This window comes from Limanda limanda, chromosome 21 (assembly GCF_963576545.1).
Source record: "Limanda limanda chromosome 21, fLimLim1.1, whole genome shotgun sequence".
In the NCBI taxonomy this organism is placed as follows: domain Eukaryota; kingdom Metazoa; phylum Chordata; class Actinopteri; order Pleuronectiformes; family Pleuronectidae; genus Limanda; species Limanda limanda.
The window spans coordinates 17,060,369-17,077,112 of record NC_083656.1 but is presented as its reverse complement, the minus strand read 5'-3'; the positions used below and the strand labels follow the sequence as shown (position 1 = coordinate 17,077,112).

At 43.7% G+C, this 16,744-nt stretch overlaps 3 protein-coding genes across 3 annotated transcripts; 1 reads left to right on the top strand and 2 right to left on the bottom strand.

The window, feature by feature from the left end:
• Positions 1-971: 971 nt before the first annotated feature.
• zgc:194990 (uncharacterized protein LOC568410 homolog) lies at positions 972-4,354 on the bottom strand. Its single transcript, XM_061094454.1, has 9 exons — positions 4,250-4,354; positions 4,065-4,163; positions 3,876-3,983; positions 3,629-3,787; positions 3,011-3,151; positions 2,705-2,756; positions 2,393-2,419; positions 2,062-2,088; positions 972-1,531 (listed from the first exon to the last, which is right to left on the bottom strand). Exons 1-9 carry the CDS (start codon positions 4,310-4,312, stop codon positions 972-974), a joined length of 1,236 nt encoding a protein of 411 aa, XP_060950437.1. The 5' UTR covers positions 4,313-4,354.
• Positions 4,355-13,306: 8,952 nt separating this feature from the next.
• si:ch211-250n8.1 (uncharacterized) lies at positions 13,307-14,428 on the top strand. The gene is made up of 6 exons (XM_061094453.1): positions 13,307-13,390; positions 13,536-13,601; positions 13,721-13,780; positions 13,876-13,961; positions 14,197-14,291; positions 14,365-14,428. Exons 1-6 carry the CDS (start codon positions 13,307-13,309, stop codon positions 14,397-14,399), a joined length of 426 nt encoding a protein of 141 aa, XP_060950436.1. The 3' UTR covers positions 14,400-14,428.
• Positions 14,429-14,511: 83 nt separating this feature from the next.
• Positions 14,512-16,559, bottom strand: LOC133027654 (histone H3.3A). The gene is made up of 4 exons (XM_061094725.1): positions 16,489-16,559; positions 15,598-15,735; positions 15,345-15,498; positions 14,512-15,246 (listed from the first exon to the last, which is right to left on the bottom strand). The coding sequence occupies exons 2-4, from the start codon at positions 15,723-15,725 to the stop codon at positions 15,118-15,120; spliced, it is 411 nt and encodes a 136-aa protein (XP_060950708.1). The 5' UTR covers positions 15,726-15,735; positions 16,489-16,559; the 3' UTR covers positions 14,512-15,117.
• Between the last annotated feature and the right edge of the window lie 185 nt (positions 16,560-16,744).

Genomic DNA, 16,744 nt, shown 5'->3' with positions numbered 1-16,744 from the left:
ATTAAAAGATGAATTCATATCTAAATAATGTGTGATGACAAGAAGGAGCATATACAGTTCATTAATTCAGATGTTTATGAGAGGGAGAGAAACATCTTTACATATTTAACGCTTAAACAAAAGCACAGCTGCAAAAACAAGCTCATGCCTGACAAAAAGGAAGCTTAAAAACCAATAAGTGAGAATTATCTCTCAACATGCGTCTCCCCTGGATGTTCCTGCACGTTTATGTTCCTGCACCTGTTGGCATCAGCTGCACTGAGCCCCTTTCAAATTCTTATTTATCAGTGAAAAAATGTTTTTAAAGCATTGAAAATAGTCTTTACATTACAAAGAGTCAAATACTGTATAGCTGCTTTCAAACATGCACTGAACTCTGGAGAATTTGTTTAAATGTCAGAGTGAGATGCTCCAGATTTTCTGCACAGTTTCCCTCACCCTGGTAAAAACTCTGGAGAATGGAAGGATGTGCAAATGTGGAGGAGAGGAACAGGAGATCCTGGAGGAGGAGTATTCACCACGAGGGAGTTGGTGTGTTGGAACATGCGACATATGCAAAAATTAAAAAACAAAACAAAACAAAAACAAAACAAATATCTCAGTCTAAAAAAAGCAGTGCCACCTGTAGAATGGGCCCCACCCACCACCACCACCACCTGAACGCTCTGTGTGGTGGTGAATGCGTCTCAGCGGGAAATCTCCTGCTGATTTTTTCATGTGTGAAAGACAAACTCCGCCAATTCTGCGGCCATTCCCCAGAGTTCATGTCTGAAAACGGCTCATGTCTCCATGAAGGCAGAGGAACAGAACTAGGAGAATAACGGTTCTTGGTCCTGTTCTCACCAAGCAGCCCGCAGAGACACGTTTTGGGTCTAGAACCAGCGCACAAGATTCAAATGGACTAAATGACTGATAGCACGGAGTCGGTGGGCTGCTGATGGATCAGGACGGAGAAGTAGTGGATGTGTGATTCAGTTCCAGAGGCAGGGCCCGGGGCAGAGGCACGGCTGTCGGACATCTGCAGGCCTGACAACCAGGTCGTTCACCACCTCCACGGTCCCGAACACCGGGTACAGTTCCTCTGCGAACTTCTCGTTGAAGGTGTACAGGTGCTGGCGCTTCTCCGCGTCGTAGAAGGACAGCTGGCCCTGCTCGTAGTCCAGGTACACCCCGACTTTCCTGGGCAGCGAGCTCTGCGGCAGCGGGGTGGCGGGCACCGTCAGCGCTTTCAGATCCGAGCCCCTCTCCAGCCGCAGGGTCAGGTAGCCCGTCAGTGTGTTGAGCGAGCGGAAGCCCTGCCTCACGGCGGACGCCTTGGCGACTCCCAGCCGCCAGTCCCGCTCGCCCACATCCACCTCCCAGTAGTGGCGTCCGGAGGTGTAGCCCTCCTGGCCCGTGGCGCACCACCAGCCGTCGAAGCGCCGCCGGCACCGCGGGGCGTCGCGGCGCTCCAGGCCGCAGCGCATGCGTTTCTCATCCGAGGAGATGATGAGGTCTGGGTTGGCGGAGTCCGAGTCCAGAGTGACGTCCTCTGTGGCGTTCCAGAAGAGGACAGAAAGATGAGACACATATGGGTCAGATATTAGAGGTTGATGAAGCAATGAAAAGAGGTGATTGCTCTATAGCAGGGGTCTTCAACGTTCATCAGGCCATGCACCCCTAAACTGATGGAGAGATGGAGCACTTATCCCCTACTGTTTATATTGAATGAACTTGTGTTTTATATTAAACTGGGCCTAGTTCCATGCATAAACATAGCTACCCTGTTATTGCGCATTCACTACTAAGCTATTCAAATAATACACAGGTTCATATATTCATGTTTTTATTTTAAACATGTGCAAGGTATAGGAGCTGCAGTGTGTGCATTGCTGACTGAAAGATAACGTCTTCTGCCTCCATTCATCCATTCGCTACAATATGTTGGATTCATGTTAATGTGTATTTAAAGACATTTCAATTTGTGTGTTGTTCTGTTCCAATTTTTAACAAAATATACAAAATTGGAACAGAAAAACATTAACTTAAAGTAAATTATTTCAGTGAAAACTGTTTTCTTACCTGCTGCATCGCAAATCCAATTCCACACTGGAGGAAAAAAGAAAGGACATGTTTTAAATATACTCAATAATCAATATCTATATATTGACATCTTCATAGCTTGTAAATGTATACATATATAGATTAAATGACTATATAAAAGAGGTCACTTTTGGGGAGGATGCCACACAGAATCATAACCTGACTCAGCAGTTTTGTCTCTATTGCATTAGAGCTACAACAATCACTAACATGTTGTGACGATATATACTGCGATTTACTCTAGATTGGAGATAATCTCCAGTCCACAGATTATTCAAGAATGGAAACAGCCTTCAGGGTTTTCACTCACCGCTGTGGGGGATGTAGCGGACGGCGTCTGCAAGAAGAAAGCGATCGTTCAAGAGATTCATTCATCACTGTTATCCTTCAACAGTCTTCAATACAGTCTTCAATAGTCTCTTCAATACTGATTAGTTTTAATGAAAGGGATTCATCAAGTGCCACTCCTGCTTGAACCACCACCCCAGGTGATAGGGCAATTCTAGTGTATTGTTATTAATAACAACATCAGGTTGGAATGAATGACTTTCTTATCATATGTTTGATTTTAAGGTGGAGTTTATTCATCTTTAACACTTTCATCTGTCATAAATCCACTCACCAGTACTCTGGCTCCTCTGCTTTCTCACCAGCCACTGCTTAGTCACATCCTCCTACACACACACACACACACACACACACACACACACACACACACACACACACACACACACACACACACACACACACACACACACACACACACACACACACACACACACACACAAACAGGAGTTGAACAATACCTGTAGGTTATGTAGCATATATACATCATACATACTGATCTGACCATCTGATCCAGCAAAATTCAAAACATAAATACGCAGCACGATCTAATCAGGGGAAATACTGAGTCCGACGTGCACACCTTCACCGGGCTGTCAGCGTTCAGCACGGACAGCATGACCAGCTCCATGGCGGGGAGCAGGTTGGGGAGACGACCCCTCTTCCACTGGAACTCCAGGTCGTCGAGCATCATGAGCACCGGCTCGCCTGGCCAGACGGTGGGCTAGACAGAAGACGTTACAGAGCACAAGCGTTAATCAGGGTTCAGGTTATTCGTTAAGATCTCATTTTTACTATCTGACTTTTACGAGTGGCCAGCCGAGCCGAGGATCAGTGCAGTAAACCACACAGCAGACACAGACCAATGTTCTGAGATGTGGAAAGAAATGTCTGTACAGCTGTAATAACGTCCACCAAGGACTGCCACGATTATCTGTACACTTTGGTTCAGATCCAAATACAATCCAGACCAAGAGAATTTAAATGTGGTTTCATAAGGAGACTGTTGGCCTCGGTCAAGCGCTGGTCATCTTGCTTGTCCGACGCCAGGATATTACGAGTATGATGGGATGACTGTCAAGGGCAGGGCTTAATCATCTTAATCAGATGCAAGGAGGGAACTGGGTCACACTTTAATCACCAGCCAGCTACCCAGTTAATTGGCACACATTATCCCCAACATGTACCATTGTATCGTCACCTGAGGCCTGCTTTTAATCCCCCGTGTCCAGTCCATGATGACTCGTTTGTGGGGCCCCATGTCGCACTCCCCTCCGGCCTCCAGCATGCAGAGGAGGTGACCCTTCCAGTCTTTCTTCTCGGGCTTTTCACACTGGTAGTCCGACAGTATGACCCTCGGCTGAACGAGGAAAGCAGACATTTATGCAGAAGCACACAAAAAGAGTTGTTTAAGTGATGTTGGGTTAGAAAACACACGTGGTCTGTACCTGCACTCTCTTTTCTAAAACAGCGGCCCACTCCACGATAAAATCGCGACACACACTGGGCTGCCAGATGTCCTCACTGGTCCAGATGTGGCTGAGGATGTTTGACCTCTGGGATAAAGACAGATACAAGTGAGAGCCTGTGATCTTGTGGGACAGCAAGAGAACAAAGTGAGGAGGAGACAAGCTTACCTGGCAAATTCTATTGAGCTCCCGAGCCAATTCCATGATAAACAACTGACTTTCCACCGGCAGGTCCTTCTTCTCAAGTTTGACCCGCTTACGGGACTCCTGGGGCAAAGTAACAGAATCATGTATACTGGTAAGAGAGTTGTAGGATTGCGGCACTTGCAGCAAATACAGTTGTGTAGCCGTACCTTGAGTCGGGTCTTGAGCTTTTTGGCCGGCTCGATAAGGAACTGCAGGCAGTCCTTCATCATGCTGGCAGCTGGGGAGCTAGGCCGATGCCCTGTGGGACGATAATAAAAAAAGCTTTAGCACGCTGGCACTCGCACTGTGAAGTGTTTGGGCCGAGCCGCAGCTGACTGGGCTCCTGCCGCCCACACAAATCGATGAGAGAGCAGAAATCGGTCATTTATGAGCGATGGCAAAAACTGTACGAGTGCGTAGAGAGAGAGAGAAAGAGAGAAGCACTGCAGAGCTCTCCTCATCACAGCTCTGCACCTGAAGTCCACCGAGGAACCCATTATCCCAGATACCCACACATGCATATACTGTAGAGAGCCGAGTGAAGAGAGACCACCCACACACACCACGCACAAGCGCAGAGTGATCATCAAGCAGAGGGACATTGCAGAACCAGGCAAAACAAGTTATTGCACAGTAACGGGATTTCCTGACGTGTGTGGGACGATGCGTCTTGATCATGGCCTTGAAATTGGAAATGTTTTCCCCCGAGGAAATGTCAAACAGCATCAGCACAGAGCACTTTTAAAACACAGTGGAGGTGTATGTGTGTGTTTGTGTTTGTGTGTGTGTGTGTGCGGGGGAGAATTCTTGGACCAGTGTGCTGTTGATTCAGCATTCCGCCCCTGCACGCCACTTTGACGCTCTGAGGAGATTTGCTGTGTTTCTCTGTGATGTGGGGGGGCGGCAGCTGAGCCAAAAGGATGCTGCTATTGACTTTTCAAAGGATTGAAGAGAATCTAGAATAAAAAACTGCATCAACCATAAAGCTGAAAGTTTACGTATAGGAGAGAGGAATTCGTTATTTCTTGTATTGGTGTTTCTTCTTGGGCTTTCTCTATGCCGATGACAGTTGACTTTATACTAACTGTTTTGTAAAACATAGGATCCATTGCAAGTTTGAAGGTCTTCCTCCGCACTGGATAGATCATAAGATTCAATGTAAGCGACCACCAACAGATTTCAACGACATTTCGACCGTTGTGTACCTTTGCATCATCGGGTGTTTGGACCTATTTGAAGACATCCTCTGCTTAGGCAGCCCCACCACAGGCTGATGGAACCTGGGTATTGTCCCTTAAAATGTCGGTGCTCAGTCAGGGTCTTTCCTCCAGATCCATTGACTGCAGAACCTCCTCTGAGTTCTTTTTGATTCAAATAAATACGTCAGAGGAAATGTCCCAAAGGGTCCTTGTCAACAACAGCCCCAGACAAGTGCTGGGGGACGAGGGGAAGGTGTAGAGCTTGGCCACTGAGCCTCTTAACTAAGATACCGTGTGGTTACATTTGAGAACCTTTCAGAATTCTAAGGGAACTATACCCCCTGCGTGACTTCTCTGTTGGGTGTGTGGGTCCAAATTCACTGCTGGCTGCTTGGAGGGTTTATTTCTGGCAGCGAAGGCAAGGGTGGAGGAGGCAGAGGAGCTGTGAGTGTGTGGTGGAGAGGAGCTGGAAGATTAGAGGAAATCCTGGATTACCACCAGGGCCATTTCTGTACATGCACAGGTAGTGTCTTTCTGTATCAGGAGGGAGTGACCACACAAATAATCCTGGCACACGTTAGACACAGCAACACAAACAGAGATGTGCTCTTTTTTTATACTTGCATGAAGCCACGTTGAAATGCATCTACACACGTTTGAGGTTCATTCTCTAAAGTGCAAAAAGAACCAGAATTAACCCAAATCCTTGTTTTATTGTGAGAGAGACTAATTATTTGATTTGATTTGCCCTTTGCAGCAGCACAATTCATTTCCTCTGCTGGAACCTCACTGATGTTTTTACAATTACTATTATATTTTATGATATTGAAAACAACTCTGACCTTGTTATTGGTGAATCTTCCTTCCCGCTGACAAACTTTGCGCAGCTCCTCCGCGGTGTTAGTGTTGATAGTTGCAGTTGTTCCACGAGCTGGTTGATCAGAGCTGCTCCATCCTCGTGAGGCTGCTCCTCTTCATCAGCTCAACTGCGGCAGCACGCAGCGCGCGCTCTTATCTCCGCCGCCCATGCTGCAGTGCGACAGGGGATCCGCCAGAGGTCACTGTTGCTTCACTGGAGGGTGACACTGAGGATTCTTGGTTATCTTTGAATATTTATGGTTTATTTGACCAACCTATAATAATAATAATAGTGATAATAGTAATAATAGTAATAATAGTAATAATAGTAATAATCGTAATATAATAATAATAACATAATAACCTCAGAGAGAACCACATTTGAGGGATCCCTCTCACAGGTCTGACTTGAGAGAAGTACAAGAGATTCCACGTTTAACTGAGAACATCAACAAAATCCCAATGTGTACAACATTAATTAGAAGACAAATTTTTAAGCACAATGGAAATATGAAAGTAGTTATACATTATCATTATGATTATTATGATTGTGATTATTATTATTTTTATTATTAGTAGTAGTATTGTGTTATGTGGAACGCCAAAGATTCAGTCTGTTTATTTCCTGTTCTAACAAAATCTAGTCAAATCTGAAAGGATTTTCAGGACAAAGTTGAATGTTCATGGGATTAATAAGTCAATGTTCCTAATAGTTTTCAAATAATGTTTGTGATAAAGTCAAGCAACAAAATATGCATAGAGTTGTTGAAAATGTGTTTTGGGTTTCTAGTTTAGTGTCTTTATCAAACATGACAGCATGCTTTGGGTCTGGGACAGTGATTTAAGCTATTTCAAAGTGGGAAATATATATGTAGGGACTGAAGTATAAACAATGATAAACCAAAGAGATGTTGCATATATGATCTGCAGTTGTCAGACAGGAGTTAATGGTAAATACCGTCTGTCCCTGCCTGTCTAAACTGATTGTCTGGTTAGTTAACTAGCACATAATCAGTTTGCTCTCTAGGAGAAGTGATCCAAACAGGACAGAAGAGTCTGTCGCCTTCGGTTTCATAATGTGGAGAAGACAATGGGCTGAATAATGATGATGAGTCTCTCAACTGTTCTCAATAGAACTACTAAATGAATAGTCTGTTAATCTTATTGTTGCTTGCTTTTGATTAGATTTAAATTGATTTTTAAAATGTGATACACCTTTAATGTGTTCAATTATTTTAATAGTTTTTATAACTATTTTTATAGTTTCTGTATTTAGGCTATATGGTTATTTATGAAGAAACAAAACATTTGTAAATCAATATTAATTAATGGCATTTCTATGAATAATAGTTATTTTTGCATAATTCTTTTTTAGAACTGGTAATATTGACATTTCCCGCCTAAATTATGGTGATTTTTTTATAAAGCCTATTACAAAGACCACTCAAAGCTGTGTCATGTCTCCTCTGAGTATGATATCTCTATTCTATCTGCTGGTGTGGTTATAAAACCTCTTTTGATCACAAAAAGATAAAAGATGTTGATCTAATGTGTTAAACAGATATGGGAATAAGTCACAGCATTATGTAGTATGGCATAGCCCATATTTGTTACATCATATGGATATATATTAACAATCCTCGACAACTCCATACATGCTGCCGTGCTCTGTGTTTTCTTCGGTTCCATAATAATAACAATAATAATAATAATAATAATAATAATAATAATAATAATAATAATAATAATAATAATAAAGTTTGTATTTTACAGTCAGTCTTTGAAAGCAGCGCGGCTGTTTGTAATGTCAGAAGGTGGACAGCAGATGTCGCTACAGTCAATTAACACCATATGTGGCGCGTCTTAAAGCCACTGTACTCATGTAGGTCCAAAAACGTGTGTTTGTGTGTTCTCCCTCTGGCTGCCTGTGTCGTGTGTGCGTATGTGGGTGTGGGTGTGTGTGCATTCGTGTGTGTGTATGTGTGCCTGCGTGTGAGTGTGTAAAGTGTTATGAGAAGGCGTGTATCGGCAAGTGTGTGTGTGTGTGTGTGTGTCTATCTTTAGTCTATGGAGTGTAATTGTGCATTCGTGTGCGTATGTGTGTGTGCGTGCGTGTGAGTGTGTACATTGGCATGAGAAAGTGTGTCTCGGGATGTGTGTGTGTGTGTGTGAGTGTGTGTGCGTATCTGTGTGTGTGTGTGTGTGTGTGAGTGTGCGTGCGTGCGTGTGAGTGTGTACAGTGGCATGAGAAAGTGTGTCTCGGCATGTGTGTGCGTGCGTGCGTGCGTGCGTGCGTGTGTGTGTGTGTGTGAGGTAGGCGACACGGAAGTGTGATGACAGCAGCATCCGATCAGATCCCAGCTGCAGTGACAACATGGCCCCCAAAGACCCTCTGCTCTCCTCTCTGAAAGGTAACTGCATCACACTGTTGCATCGTGAGCTCGATCTTTTATTCATGGAAACATTATCTCACAAAACATCTTGAGTGATGATCTGTCGTGTGCAGCAGCGTCGCTGTGTGAAATGGCGCTGATAAGGCTGATTGCATCTGAGAGGTTTTCCTTCCACCCAGTGTGTGTCCTGAACCTGCAGTCCCATGGAGACCCGGTGACGGACAGCAGCCCGCACCTCGCCTCCTGCTGCGAGCTCCTGGAGCTGGTCCTCAGGAAGGGGCTCCAACGTCAGTAGGGATTTGTACCACATCACCAGTGCATAGTGCCACATTTTCCACCAGTGTATAGAAATATATCTTGGGGTTTCACTTTATCGAAGGATTGTGATTATCATGATAAAGCAGAAAAATGCAAATCATCAAATGTGTTTTCCTTTTTTTATTTCCCTCAGAACCAGTTCTCAGTCTGGTACACAGAGACTACTGGCAGTGTTTCAGCCAGCTGCCCCACCAAGACGCCTGTGGCAGGTAACATCACCAATCTGCTTACACTGACTGATCCAGAGTAAATATTCAACAACATGGTGATAACTCTACTAGAGCGTTGGGCGGGTGATGCCTGCATGACAGTAGGGGATGTATTAGGACCACTTAAAGGGTTAGTTCACCAAGAAATAAAATATTCACTCATTATCTACTCCCTACTATGCCAATGGAGGGGTGGGTGAAGTGTCTGAGTCCAAAACACAAATTCTCACGGGTTAACACCGTAAAACAGAAAAACACAATGTGCCTCCGTACTGCTCATGTGGTGTCATCCAAGTGTCCACAAGCCCAGACATTGACATTAGACTTGAAACTGTGTCATTGACACTGTGATTGAAGCCTAAATTTCCTTCTATACTGATAGAAGTTACTCAACTAGGAGGAGGAGCAGCGGACGCTCGGGTGACACCACAGGAGCAGTACGGAGCCAGTTCATGGGTTTTTTCTGTAGTTTGAAGAAGTGGTCGCCATTTCCTTCAATTGGATTGGAATTGGCTGCAAAGCTGTTTACTTCACCCACCCCTCCATCGACTTAGTGGAGAGAAGATAATGTGTGAATTGGCATTTTGGGTTAAAAATATATTGAGAATAATGTTAAAATATTTGAAGGTAACTCAAAATTTTATGAGAAAAATAATAATGTATTGAAGTCGTAATATTACAGTGGGGGAAATTGTACATTGATAGAAATAAGTTGCAGTACTACAAGAACTAACTGGTAAATTCACAAGAATAAAGTTGTAATATTATGATTAAAAAATCGTAAATACAAGAGAATAAAGAAAGAAAGACCTTTGAGTTAATTGTCTCTCTTGTGGAGGAGGAAATAATGAGTAGTCTTAGATGTACCGTATTTTCCCTTTAGGTGGCGCTTATATACGCTAATAAATAAATTCTGATAGAACATATTAAAAAATCGCCAGTGATTCCTAGGATGTCGTTATGAAACCCTTATGACGAATAAATGCAATGAGGCTAAATATTTTATTTTTAACCATAAACTTATTCTATAGTTATAAATAACTATGCATATAAGGAAATAAATAAATATTTAGGACTGACATAAACATCATTTTATTTTATACATATTTTCGTGTAAAATTAAAGTTTTTATATAAGCTAACCTAAACACTGATATGTCTGCGAAAGCCTCATACCAACCTATTTTAATTTCCAATCGATATATATCGGAGGCTCTAAGAGCTCTACGCTATAATAGACGTCGCTCTCGTGAAAACAACACGACATCAAACTGTGTTAAAACCCGATGTCTCTGCTGACGTGTGTGTGTGTACAGGCTGTCTTCTCTGTCCCTGGCAGTGGAGCAGACCAGAGTTTGCAGGAAGCTTCTCTCTGTTCAGGGCCGGGGTCGCTACCTGCTCCGTCTGGCCCTCAGCCGCAAGGCCCTGCCGCAGTTCATCACACACCTGCTGCACACACCCAGAGTCCTGGAGGTCAGACCCGTGGGCCACATGCTGCATTACATTTAGAGATCGAACTTGGAATGGTGTCCACATGCCCAGGAAAAACCCTCTGTCTCTCTCTCTCTCTTTCTCCTCCAGTGGTACAGCCCGGCTTTATCAATTCTCAGGAATGAGGAATTTGTGGGTGAGGATTTTTCTTTTACTCAATCTGATTTGTTTAGGCTTAAAACTATGGCTCAAGGAAGTTCTCGTCATCGCTGCTATTTGGCATCAGCCACAGCGTTTTAAAGGAGCCCTGTTCTCCTTCTTCCAGAGCCATTCATGTCCCTGCTGCTCGTCCTCTCTCACATGGACTTCCAACTGGACCTGGAGGTCAGAGAAACCAGATTTCCCCCAAAATTATAACTTTCACTACTTTAATGCCAACTATTCTTTCAAACCACCTTGAAATTGAACAACTCTACACTAACGATCACCTCTGGTCTCTCCATGCAGAATTGCAGTTTCCTGGATGAGAGCTGTCTCCCACCGGTAAGAAACAGTGATGCGTAGAAAGTGTGTTCCCTGCTAAAAATACAGTGTGAATGGTGAGTTGCAGAAAAAGGCTTTGCTGCGTCATTTAAAATGAAAACTATACGAGAATAAGAACAAAAATGTGTTATAAGCAGAGTAGATGAAAGTGCAGGGCCTTCTGTTCCTGAGTGCTGAGGTGACATATGATCGTAGACGATATTCAGTCCGTATTTGTGTACGTGGGACCATGCCCCAAGAGCAAAACCATAAAACCTAAACTGCAGTTATTAAAAAAATGTATCAAAAAATTCTAAAACCCTGACTAACTGAAAGTCTGTGGATCTGTTTGAAGGAACACGATGTGTGTAGAACTAGATACAATTTTAACGCTCAGACATTCTCCATTAATTTGAGTGACAGGTTATAGTAGTAGAATTTTTTTTAATATAGCAGGAATTATGCAGAAGACCTGGATGTTTTGATTCATGAATGATTGAAATCGCACTAAATCACACAATTGCTTAGTATTATCATAGTGGCCATGGGGCCTTCATATCCAAGGAGAATTCCCTGCTGTGAGATAACATAATATGGACTCAGCAATATGTGAATGAATCTGATCACTGTGTACTGTATGTTTTTATTAGGTCTGTGAAATATACGAAGTAGTGCCCTGTCGGGAAGTCGGCATGGTGCTGAGGTTTGTATCTTCCACCTTGCAAAATCATATTTCCCCCTGTGTACTCTAATAAACATCTGTACAGGCAGTTGCAACGTGTCCCTCTGTCCATGTCTCAGGTATCTCAGTGGGCGTGTCTTTGTCCTCTACCTGACGCCCGGCAGTCAGGCTCACGTCGACCAGGTGGTCTGTCCCGGTGACATCATTGATGAGATCAATGGGACATCGCTGAGGAATTCAAAGTGTGGACAGGTCAGTGTCCTGTTTTCTCTTCATGTCAGCACAGTGCTGATACAAACAACATGATCAAAGAACTTCCAGCCAACTGTCTGCAGTGAACTGAGCTTAGACATTGTGGCAGTTGGACCTCCTTAAGTAAAAGTGAACCAAAGGACCTTTAATCTTGATTTAAAGGCAGGTCGCCATAGGCCTTTGTTTTAAAAACATTGCTTATAACGTTAACAGCATGACACTGGAAATGATTTTTCACTGTTTACGTCTGATCCTTTTCTACTGTGACATGTTAATATTCTGCAAACAAGGCTTTTATCACATGAGCAGTTTGATTTAGCTGATACACAACCACCACTAAACTCTTGACTGCACGTAAGAACTGTTTGAGCTCTTGCAATATTGAGTAAATATCCTATTATTATCATAATTGTCATAATCCTCATGAATGCAATCCTCACTTGGACATTGGACTTTGATTTTTTTCACTCTCCTATGTGCCTCAGTGGCTGTTTCATTTTGAGTTAAAAGTTTGAGTTTTACATTTCACATTTATTGGAATAATTGCCAAAGCCAGTAAGAAGTTTCCCTGATTCTCCTGTTTTGATTTGTTGCTCCACTAACTCTTCATTTCATCTTTCTTATTACATGTAGTTTGGTGAAAGGCCAAATCCGAATTCCAAACGAGTCCAACCTGATGAGAAAATGAAATGAGCGTATACTTGTTTTCATAATTAAAAAAAATGTATTCAACCCTCTAAATTGTGTTTTCATGTCCTGCCGTGTTATAACAAGAAGTTGTCATACACATATTAATCATTTCTTCATATTTTCCCAGGCAGGTGTGGTTCTGTCCCGGCTGAGGAGCTGCCCTCTCACCATCCGTGTCCTGCGATGGAAGGCCCATGATGGGACAGTGTACCGGCCCCTCATCAAACTCCTGCGGGCCCTGAGGATGGAAAACCCTGCGCTGCATCTGGATAGCACTCCTTCCCCACAGTCAGCCCCCCAGGAGCAGAGGGCCCCCCCGACACAGTGTCTCAAAGATGGAAGGCAAGTTTGTGTCCAACATTAATTAAGAACAGGTTCCTTAAAATGAAGAGGTCGTTTGCGAGGAGGCCAATAATGCAACTATTGACATTGCAGTAAAACAAGTTGCTAAGAGAATATTCCATGACTATGACGTCAAATAGTTTGGTATCTGACGTACACGTTGACATCGCAAAATGATAAGAAAACTCCACTAGGACCTAATAATGACATGAAGACGTGTACAGAGTATGAGCATATTCAGGTTCACGTGATCAGAAAGTACTGTTTACATGGCAACTTCGCATTTTCATGATTGGTTAAACCAGGTTAATATCAGAATATTGCTGCACATGTATTTATTAGTCGCTGATCTACCTCTCCTCTACAGACTTGTATACATTCTGCAATTCTTGGGAAAAGCAAATATTGGAACGGTAATTATTAGGATTTTCTTATACATTTTTTTTATTGTTTTATTTACATAAATGTTGACATGTTGAAACGTATTTATACAGTTTTATATATCCATGTTTTTGTATATTCCAAATGTATGGTGTCTAATCTGTTTGTCTTTTATAGTTTGGAGGCAAGGAGGTGCTGCAGCATGCAATTACACAAGTCTTGCAGAAAAGCCCGTCCAGCAAGGTAAAGAAACACCTCTGCCCGAGGGGATAATTAACCTGTAGTGGATGTTGGATTCAGCCATGTTCTGTCAACACCTACGATAAGCCATCAACATGCACTCAGTGTAATTTGCCCTGCAGGAGGTGCTCCTGGATATGAAGGAAACACACTTGACATGCACCGAGCGAAACAGCAAACTGGTGAGTAGATGCCGGTCACAAGAATTGATTTCAAGTCACATTTGTCTGGCTGCAAAATCTCTTGCATTAACATGCTGTCTGTTGTCTTGTGCCAGGAGCTGTTTGAGCATCAATATCCGGAGATTTCATGTGTTGGGAGATACGGTCGACCAGACTACACAATATTTGCCTTCTGCGTGGCGTAAGTCAACATTTGCATACCATGTGGTTATTTCTATTTACACCAGGAAAACAATAGGATCCAAATTGTCATCCATCCACCACACATCCTTGTTAAACTGCTGCAGTTTAGGTCACGTCACACCCCACCCCCCTCATCTTAGAGGTGTGCTTACGTAATACCCAAGCACCCACAGCCCTGCTGTCATTGGCTGGAACTGGATGTCATCTAAGCATTTGATTGGCTCTTTCCACAGAGACTCCCCAGAAACCCCTCAGTCTTCAGGCTTCTGCTGTGTGGTGCTCAGAGCCAGCTCCATCAAGCAGTGTGAAGAGCTTGTCTCCCGTATAGGTGAGAGATTATACAAGACCTTGCTGAGATTATATAGGTATGAGACATTAAAATAGATGTCTTCTCCTTACAGCTACTGGCTTCAAGCACACAGAGTGGTTCGTATGACAACTGGGGCAAAATCCTTTTCCACATGCTATTAAATAATAGTAAATAAATGTATATTAAAAAAATGTACACGTCTGGATGATACATTTAAATTGACTACAGCACACGGGACTTTCTACTCATAAAGACCTTTAATAGAAAGACATGTGACATTTTCATAAATAGTATTAAATGTAGCTGCCAAGATTTTATGTTGGAAAACACGTAAAAAGCAGTCCAGAAAAATACAGAGGGGTCTGCCATGCTCCTGGTCAAAGAGCGCAGGGCATCGACTGGTGGTCAACGCCCTGTCACTGCAGTGAGACCTGTAGAGCAAGACGTGCTGGCATTTTGTTGGAAACGGTAGATGAGTTGAGACACCCTGGACCCCCATGGAAGATTTGAAGAAATCACCTTTGCTTTAAAAAGAACCGTATCCTCAGAAGGGGCCTGTTACCCACACAGAACCGGGAGGAGGGGGATGAGTTATATGGTGGCTATAACATGTAATGACAACCCATGGTGGTAAACATAGATATTCCTACTGCACAACACTTCCAACTACCCAAAGTGTAATCAGGTGTGTGGAATGGTCAATGTATTGTCTCAAATCTAAAATACGATACAAAATTCAAAAAGAAAGTCTTTTTAAAAAATGTCAAAGAAATAAAAATGTCCACAAAAATGGTTAAGTATGATAAATAGTATCATTTGTCACAACAACGCAGCCTACGGCCACTTAGGCCCTCTCTCCCCTTATCCTACGGGCCAGCTGGATGTCCTTGGGCATGATGGTGACACGTTTGGCGTGGATGGCGCACAGGTTGGTGTCCTCAAACAAACCCACCAGGTAAGCCTCACTGGCCTCCTATTTAGAGGAGAAAGAATAGAAACAGATTAGCTCCAGGTCTAGAAACTACTGCACATGCATGTGGTACCGGTGGAGGTAACTCCATGTTTATTTACCTGAAGAGCTCCAATGGCGGCGCTCTGGAAACGCAGATCGGTCTTGAAATCCTGGGCGATTTCCCTCACCAGACGCTGGAAGGGCAGCTTGCGGATGAGGAGCTCGGTGGACTTCTGGTAACGACGGATCTCCCTCAGAGCCACGGTTCCCGGCCTGAACAACAGCAGCAGCATTAGCATCAAGATGGTCAAAGCGATCACGTTTATAGATCACCTGCCCCATTGGGAAATCAAATCTAAAAAGACAACAAACCTGTAACGATGGGGCTTCTTCACTCCTCCGGTGGACGGAGCGCTCTTTCTGGCCGCCTTGGTCGCAAGCTGCTTCCTTGGCGCCTTTCCTCCGGTGGACTTACGGGCGGTCTGCTTGGTACGAGCCATTTCGCTTTAGCTAGAAACACAGAAGCCTGTATTAAATCACAGTGACCCCACCGATCTGACCAAAATGCAGAACAGAACGCGATCGGCGCTAATGGAGCTAGCCGCCTAGCTCGTCGGTGCTAGCACGGTGTCATGAGGGCTCCCCTCCCCCCGGTTGTCTCTTCTGGGAGGCGTCAGGGCTCCAGAACGGGTTTATAGCGTCAACCGGCAATAATAAACACAAGGGCGATTAACTACTACTACACGATAAGAAGAAGTAGTTACATTCCACATTTTTAAATCACCGGGGTTAACGTGATAATACTGTGGTCCGGTTCGATCAGCGGCGGCAGCGTCAAAACACAGCGTCTGGAACAGCCCCGGACAGAAGAGCCTGTGCTTTGACTTCGCCATTTTCGGTTCAGCGTTTCCCCCTCAGACGACATTCAGTTCAGTTCAACCTACACCGTGTTACACTCACACACGCTGCTAGCTCCACGGAAATCACCGGTTTGAGTCGAGCCACCAAAGTTCGTTCTCCGACCGGCTCCGGGCTCGTTTACCGGGGGACACCGCTCCTAACCGAGAGAACCGTGGTGTTTGAACACAACCGCGATAGACTCCATTGTTCTATTTATAGCTAACGTTAGCTAGCTGACATGTTAGCATGCTTCATAAACAATGTCCATGGACAGAAACACGAGCCACGGACACATTCCGCTTTGACGACCACGATATTTAAATACATTATCATCACATACATGATAAAAAAACAGATATTTACCTTTAGGCTGAGTAGATGGGATTAATCACTGTGTGGACAGAGCAGCTGTGTGACCCGGTGGAAACGGTGTGTGCCGGGGGATGCTGGGGCCGAGTATTAATACTTTTCTGTGACGTCACCGTCGTTCAATACTAGCCGCTCATTGGTTCACGTTCGAAAGTGGGCATACAACCAATAGAATGGAGCGAATTAAATTAAATTCGAATAAAAAAGAATAATTATTTTTGCCTCAAACTTATTTCTCTAAATGAAACAC

What these genes read in the sequence shown, in the direction of transcription:
- zgc:194990 (XM_061094454.1), bottom strand. Translation starts at nt 4,312, where the DNA reads ATGATGAAGGACTGCCTGCAGTTCCTTATCGAGCCGGCCAAAAAGCTC. An exon ending in AGCTCAAGACCCGACTCAAG is followed by an intron (nt 4,164 to 4,249) that starts GTACGGCTACAC and finishes ACTTTGCCCCAG; the next exon opens with GAGTCCCGTAAGCGGGTCAA. An exon ending in CCGCTACATCCCCCACAGCG is followed by an intron (nt 2,089 to 2,392) that starts GTGAGTGAAAAC and finishes TTTTTCCTCCAG; the next exon opens with TGTGGAATTGGATTTGCGAT.
- si:ch211-250n8.1 (XM_061094453.1), top strand. Translation starts at nt 13,307, where the DNA reads ATGTATTTATTAGTCGCTGATCTACCTCTCCTCTACAGACTTGTATAC. An exon ending in AGAAAAGCCCGTCCAGCAAG is followed by an intron (nt 13,602 to 13,720) that starts GTAAAGAAACAC and finishes TTTGCCCTGCAG; the next exon opens with GAGGTGCTCCTGGATATGAA. An exon ending in CCGAGCGAAACAGCAAACTG is followed by an intron (nt 13,781 to 13,875) that starts GTGAGTAGATGC and finishes GTCTTGTGCCAG; the next exon opens with GAGCTGTTTGAGCATCAATA.
- LOC133027654 (XM_061094725.1), bottom strand. Translation starts at nt 15,725, where the DNA reads ATGGCTCGTACCAAGCAGACCGCCCGTAAGTCCACCGGAGGAAAGGCG. An exon ending in AAGAAGCCCCATCGTTACAG is followed by an intron (nt 15,499 to 15,597) that starts GTTTGTTGTCTT and finishes GCTGTTGTTCAG; the next exon opens with GCCGGGAACCGTGGCTCTGA. An exon ending in CCGCCATTGGAGCTCTTCAG is followed by an intron (nt 15,247 to 15,344) that starts GTAAATAAACAT and finishes TCCTCTAAATAG; the next exon opens with GAGGCCAGTGAGGCTTACCT.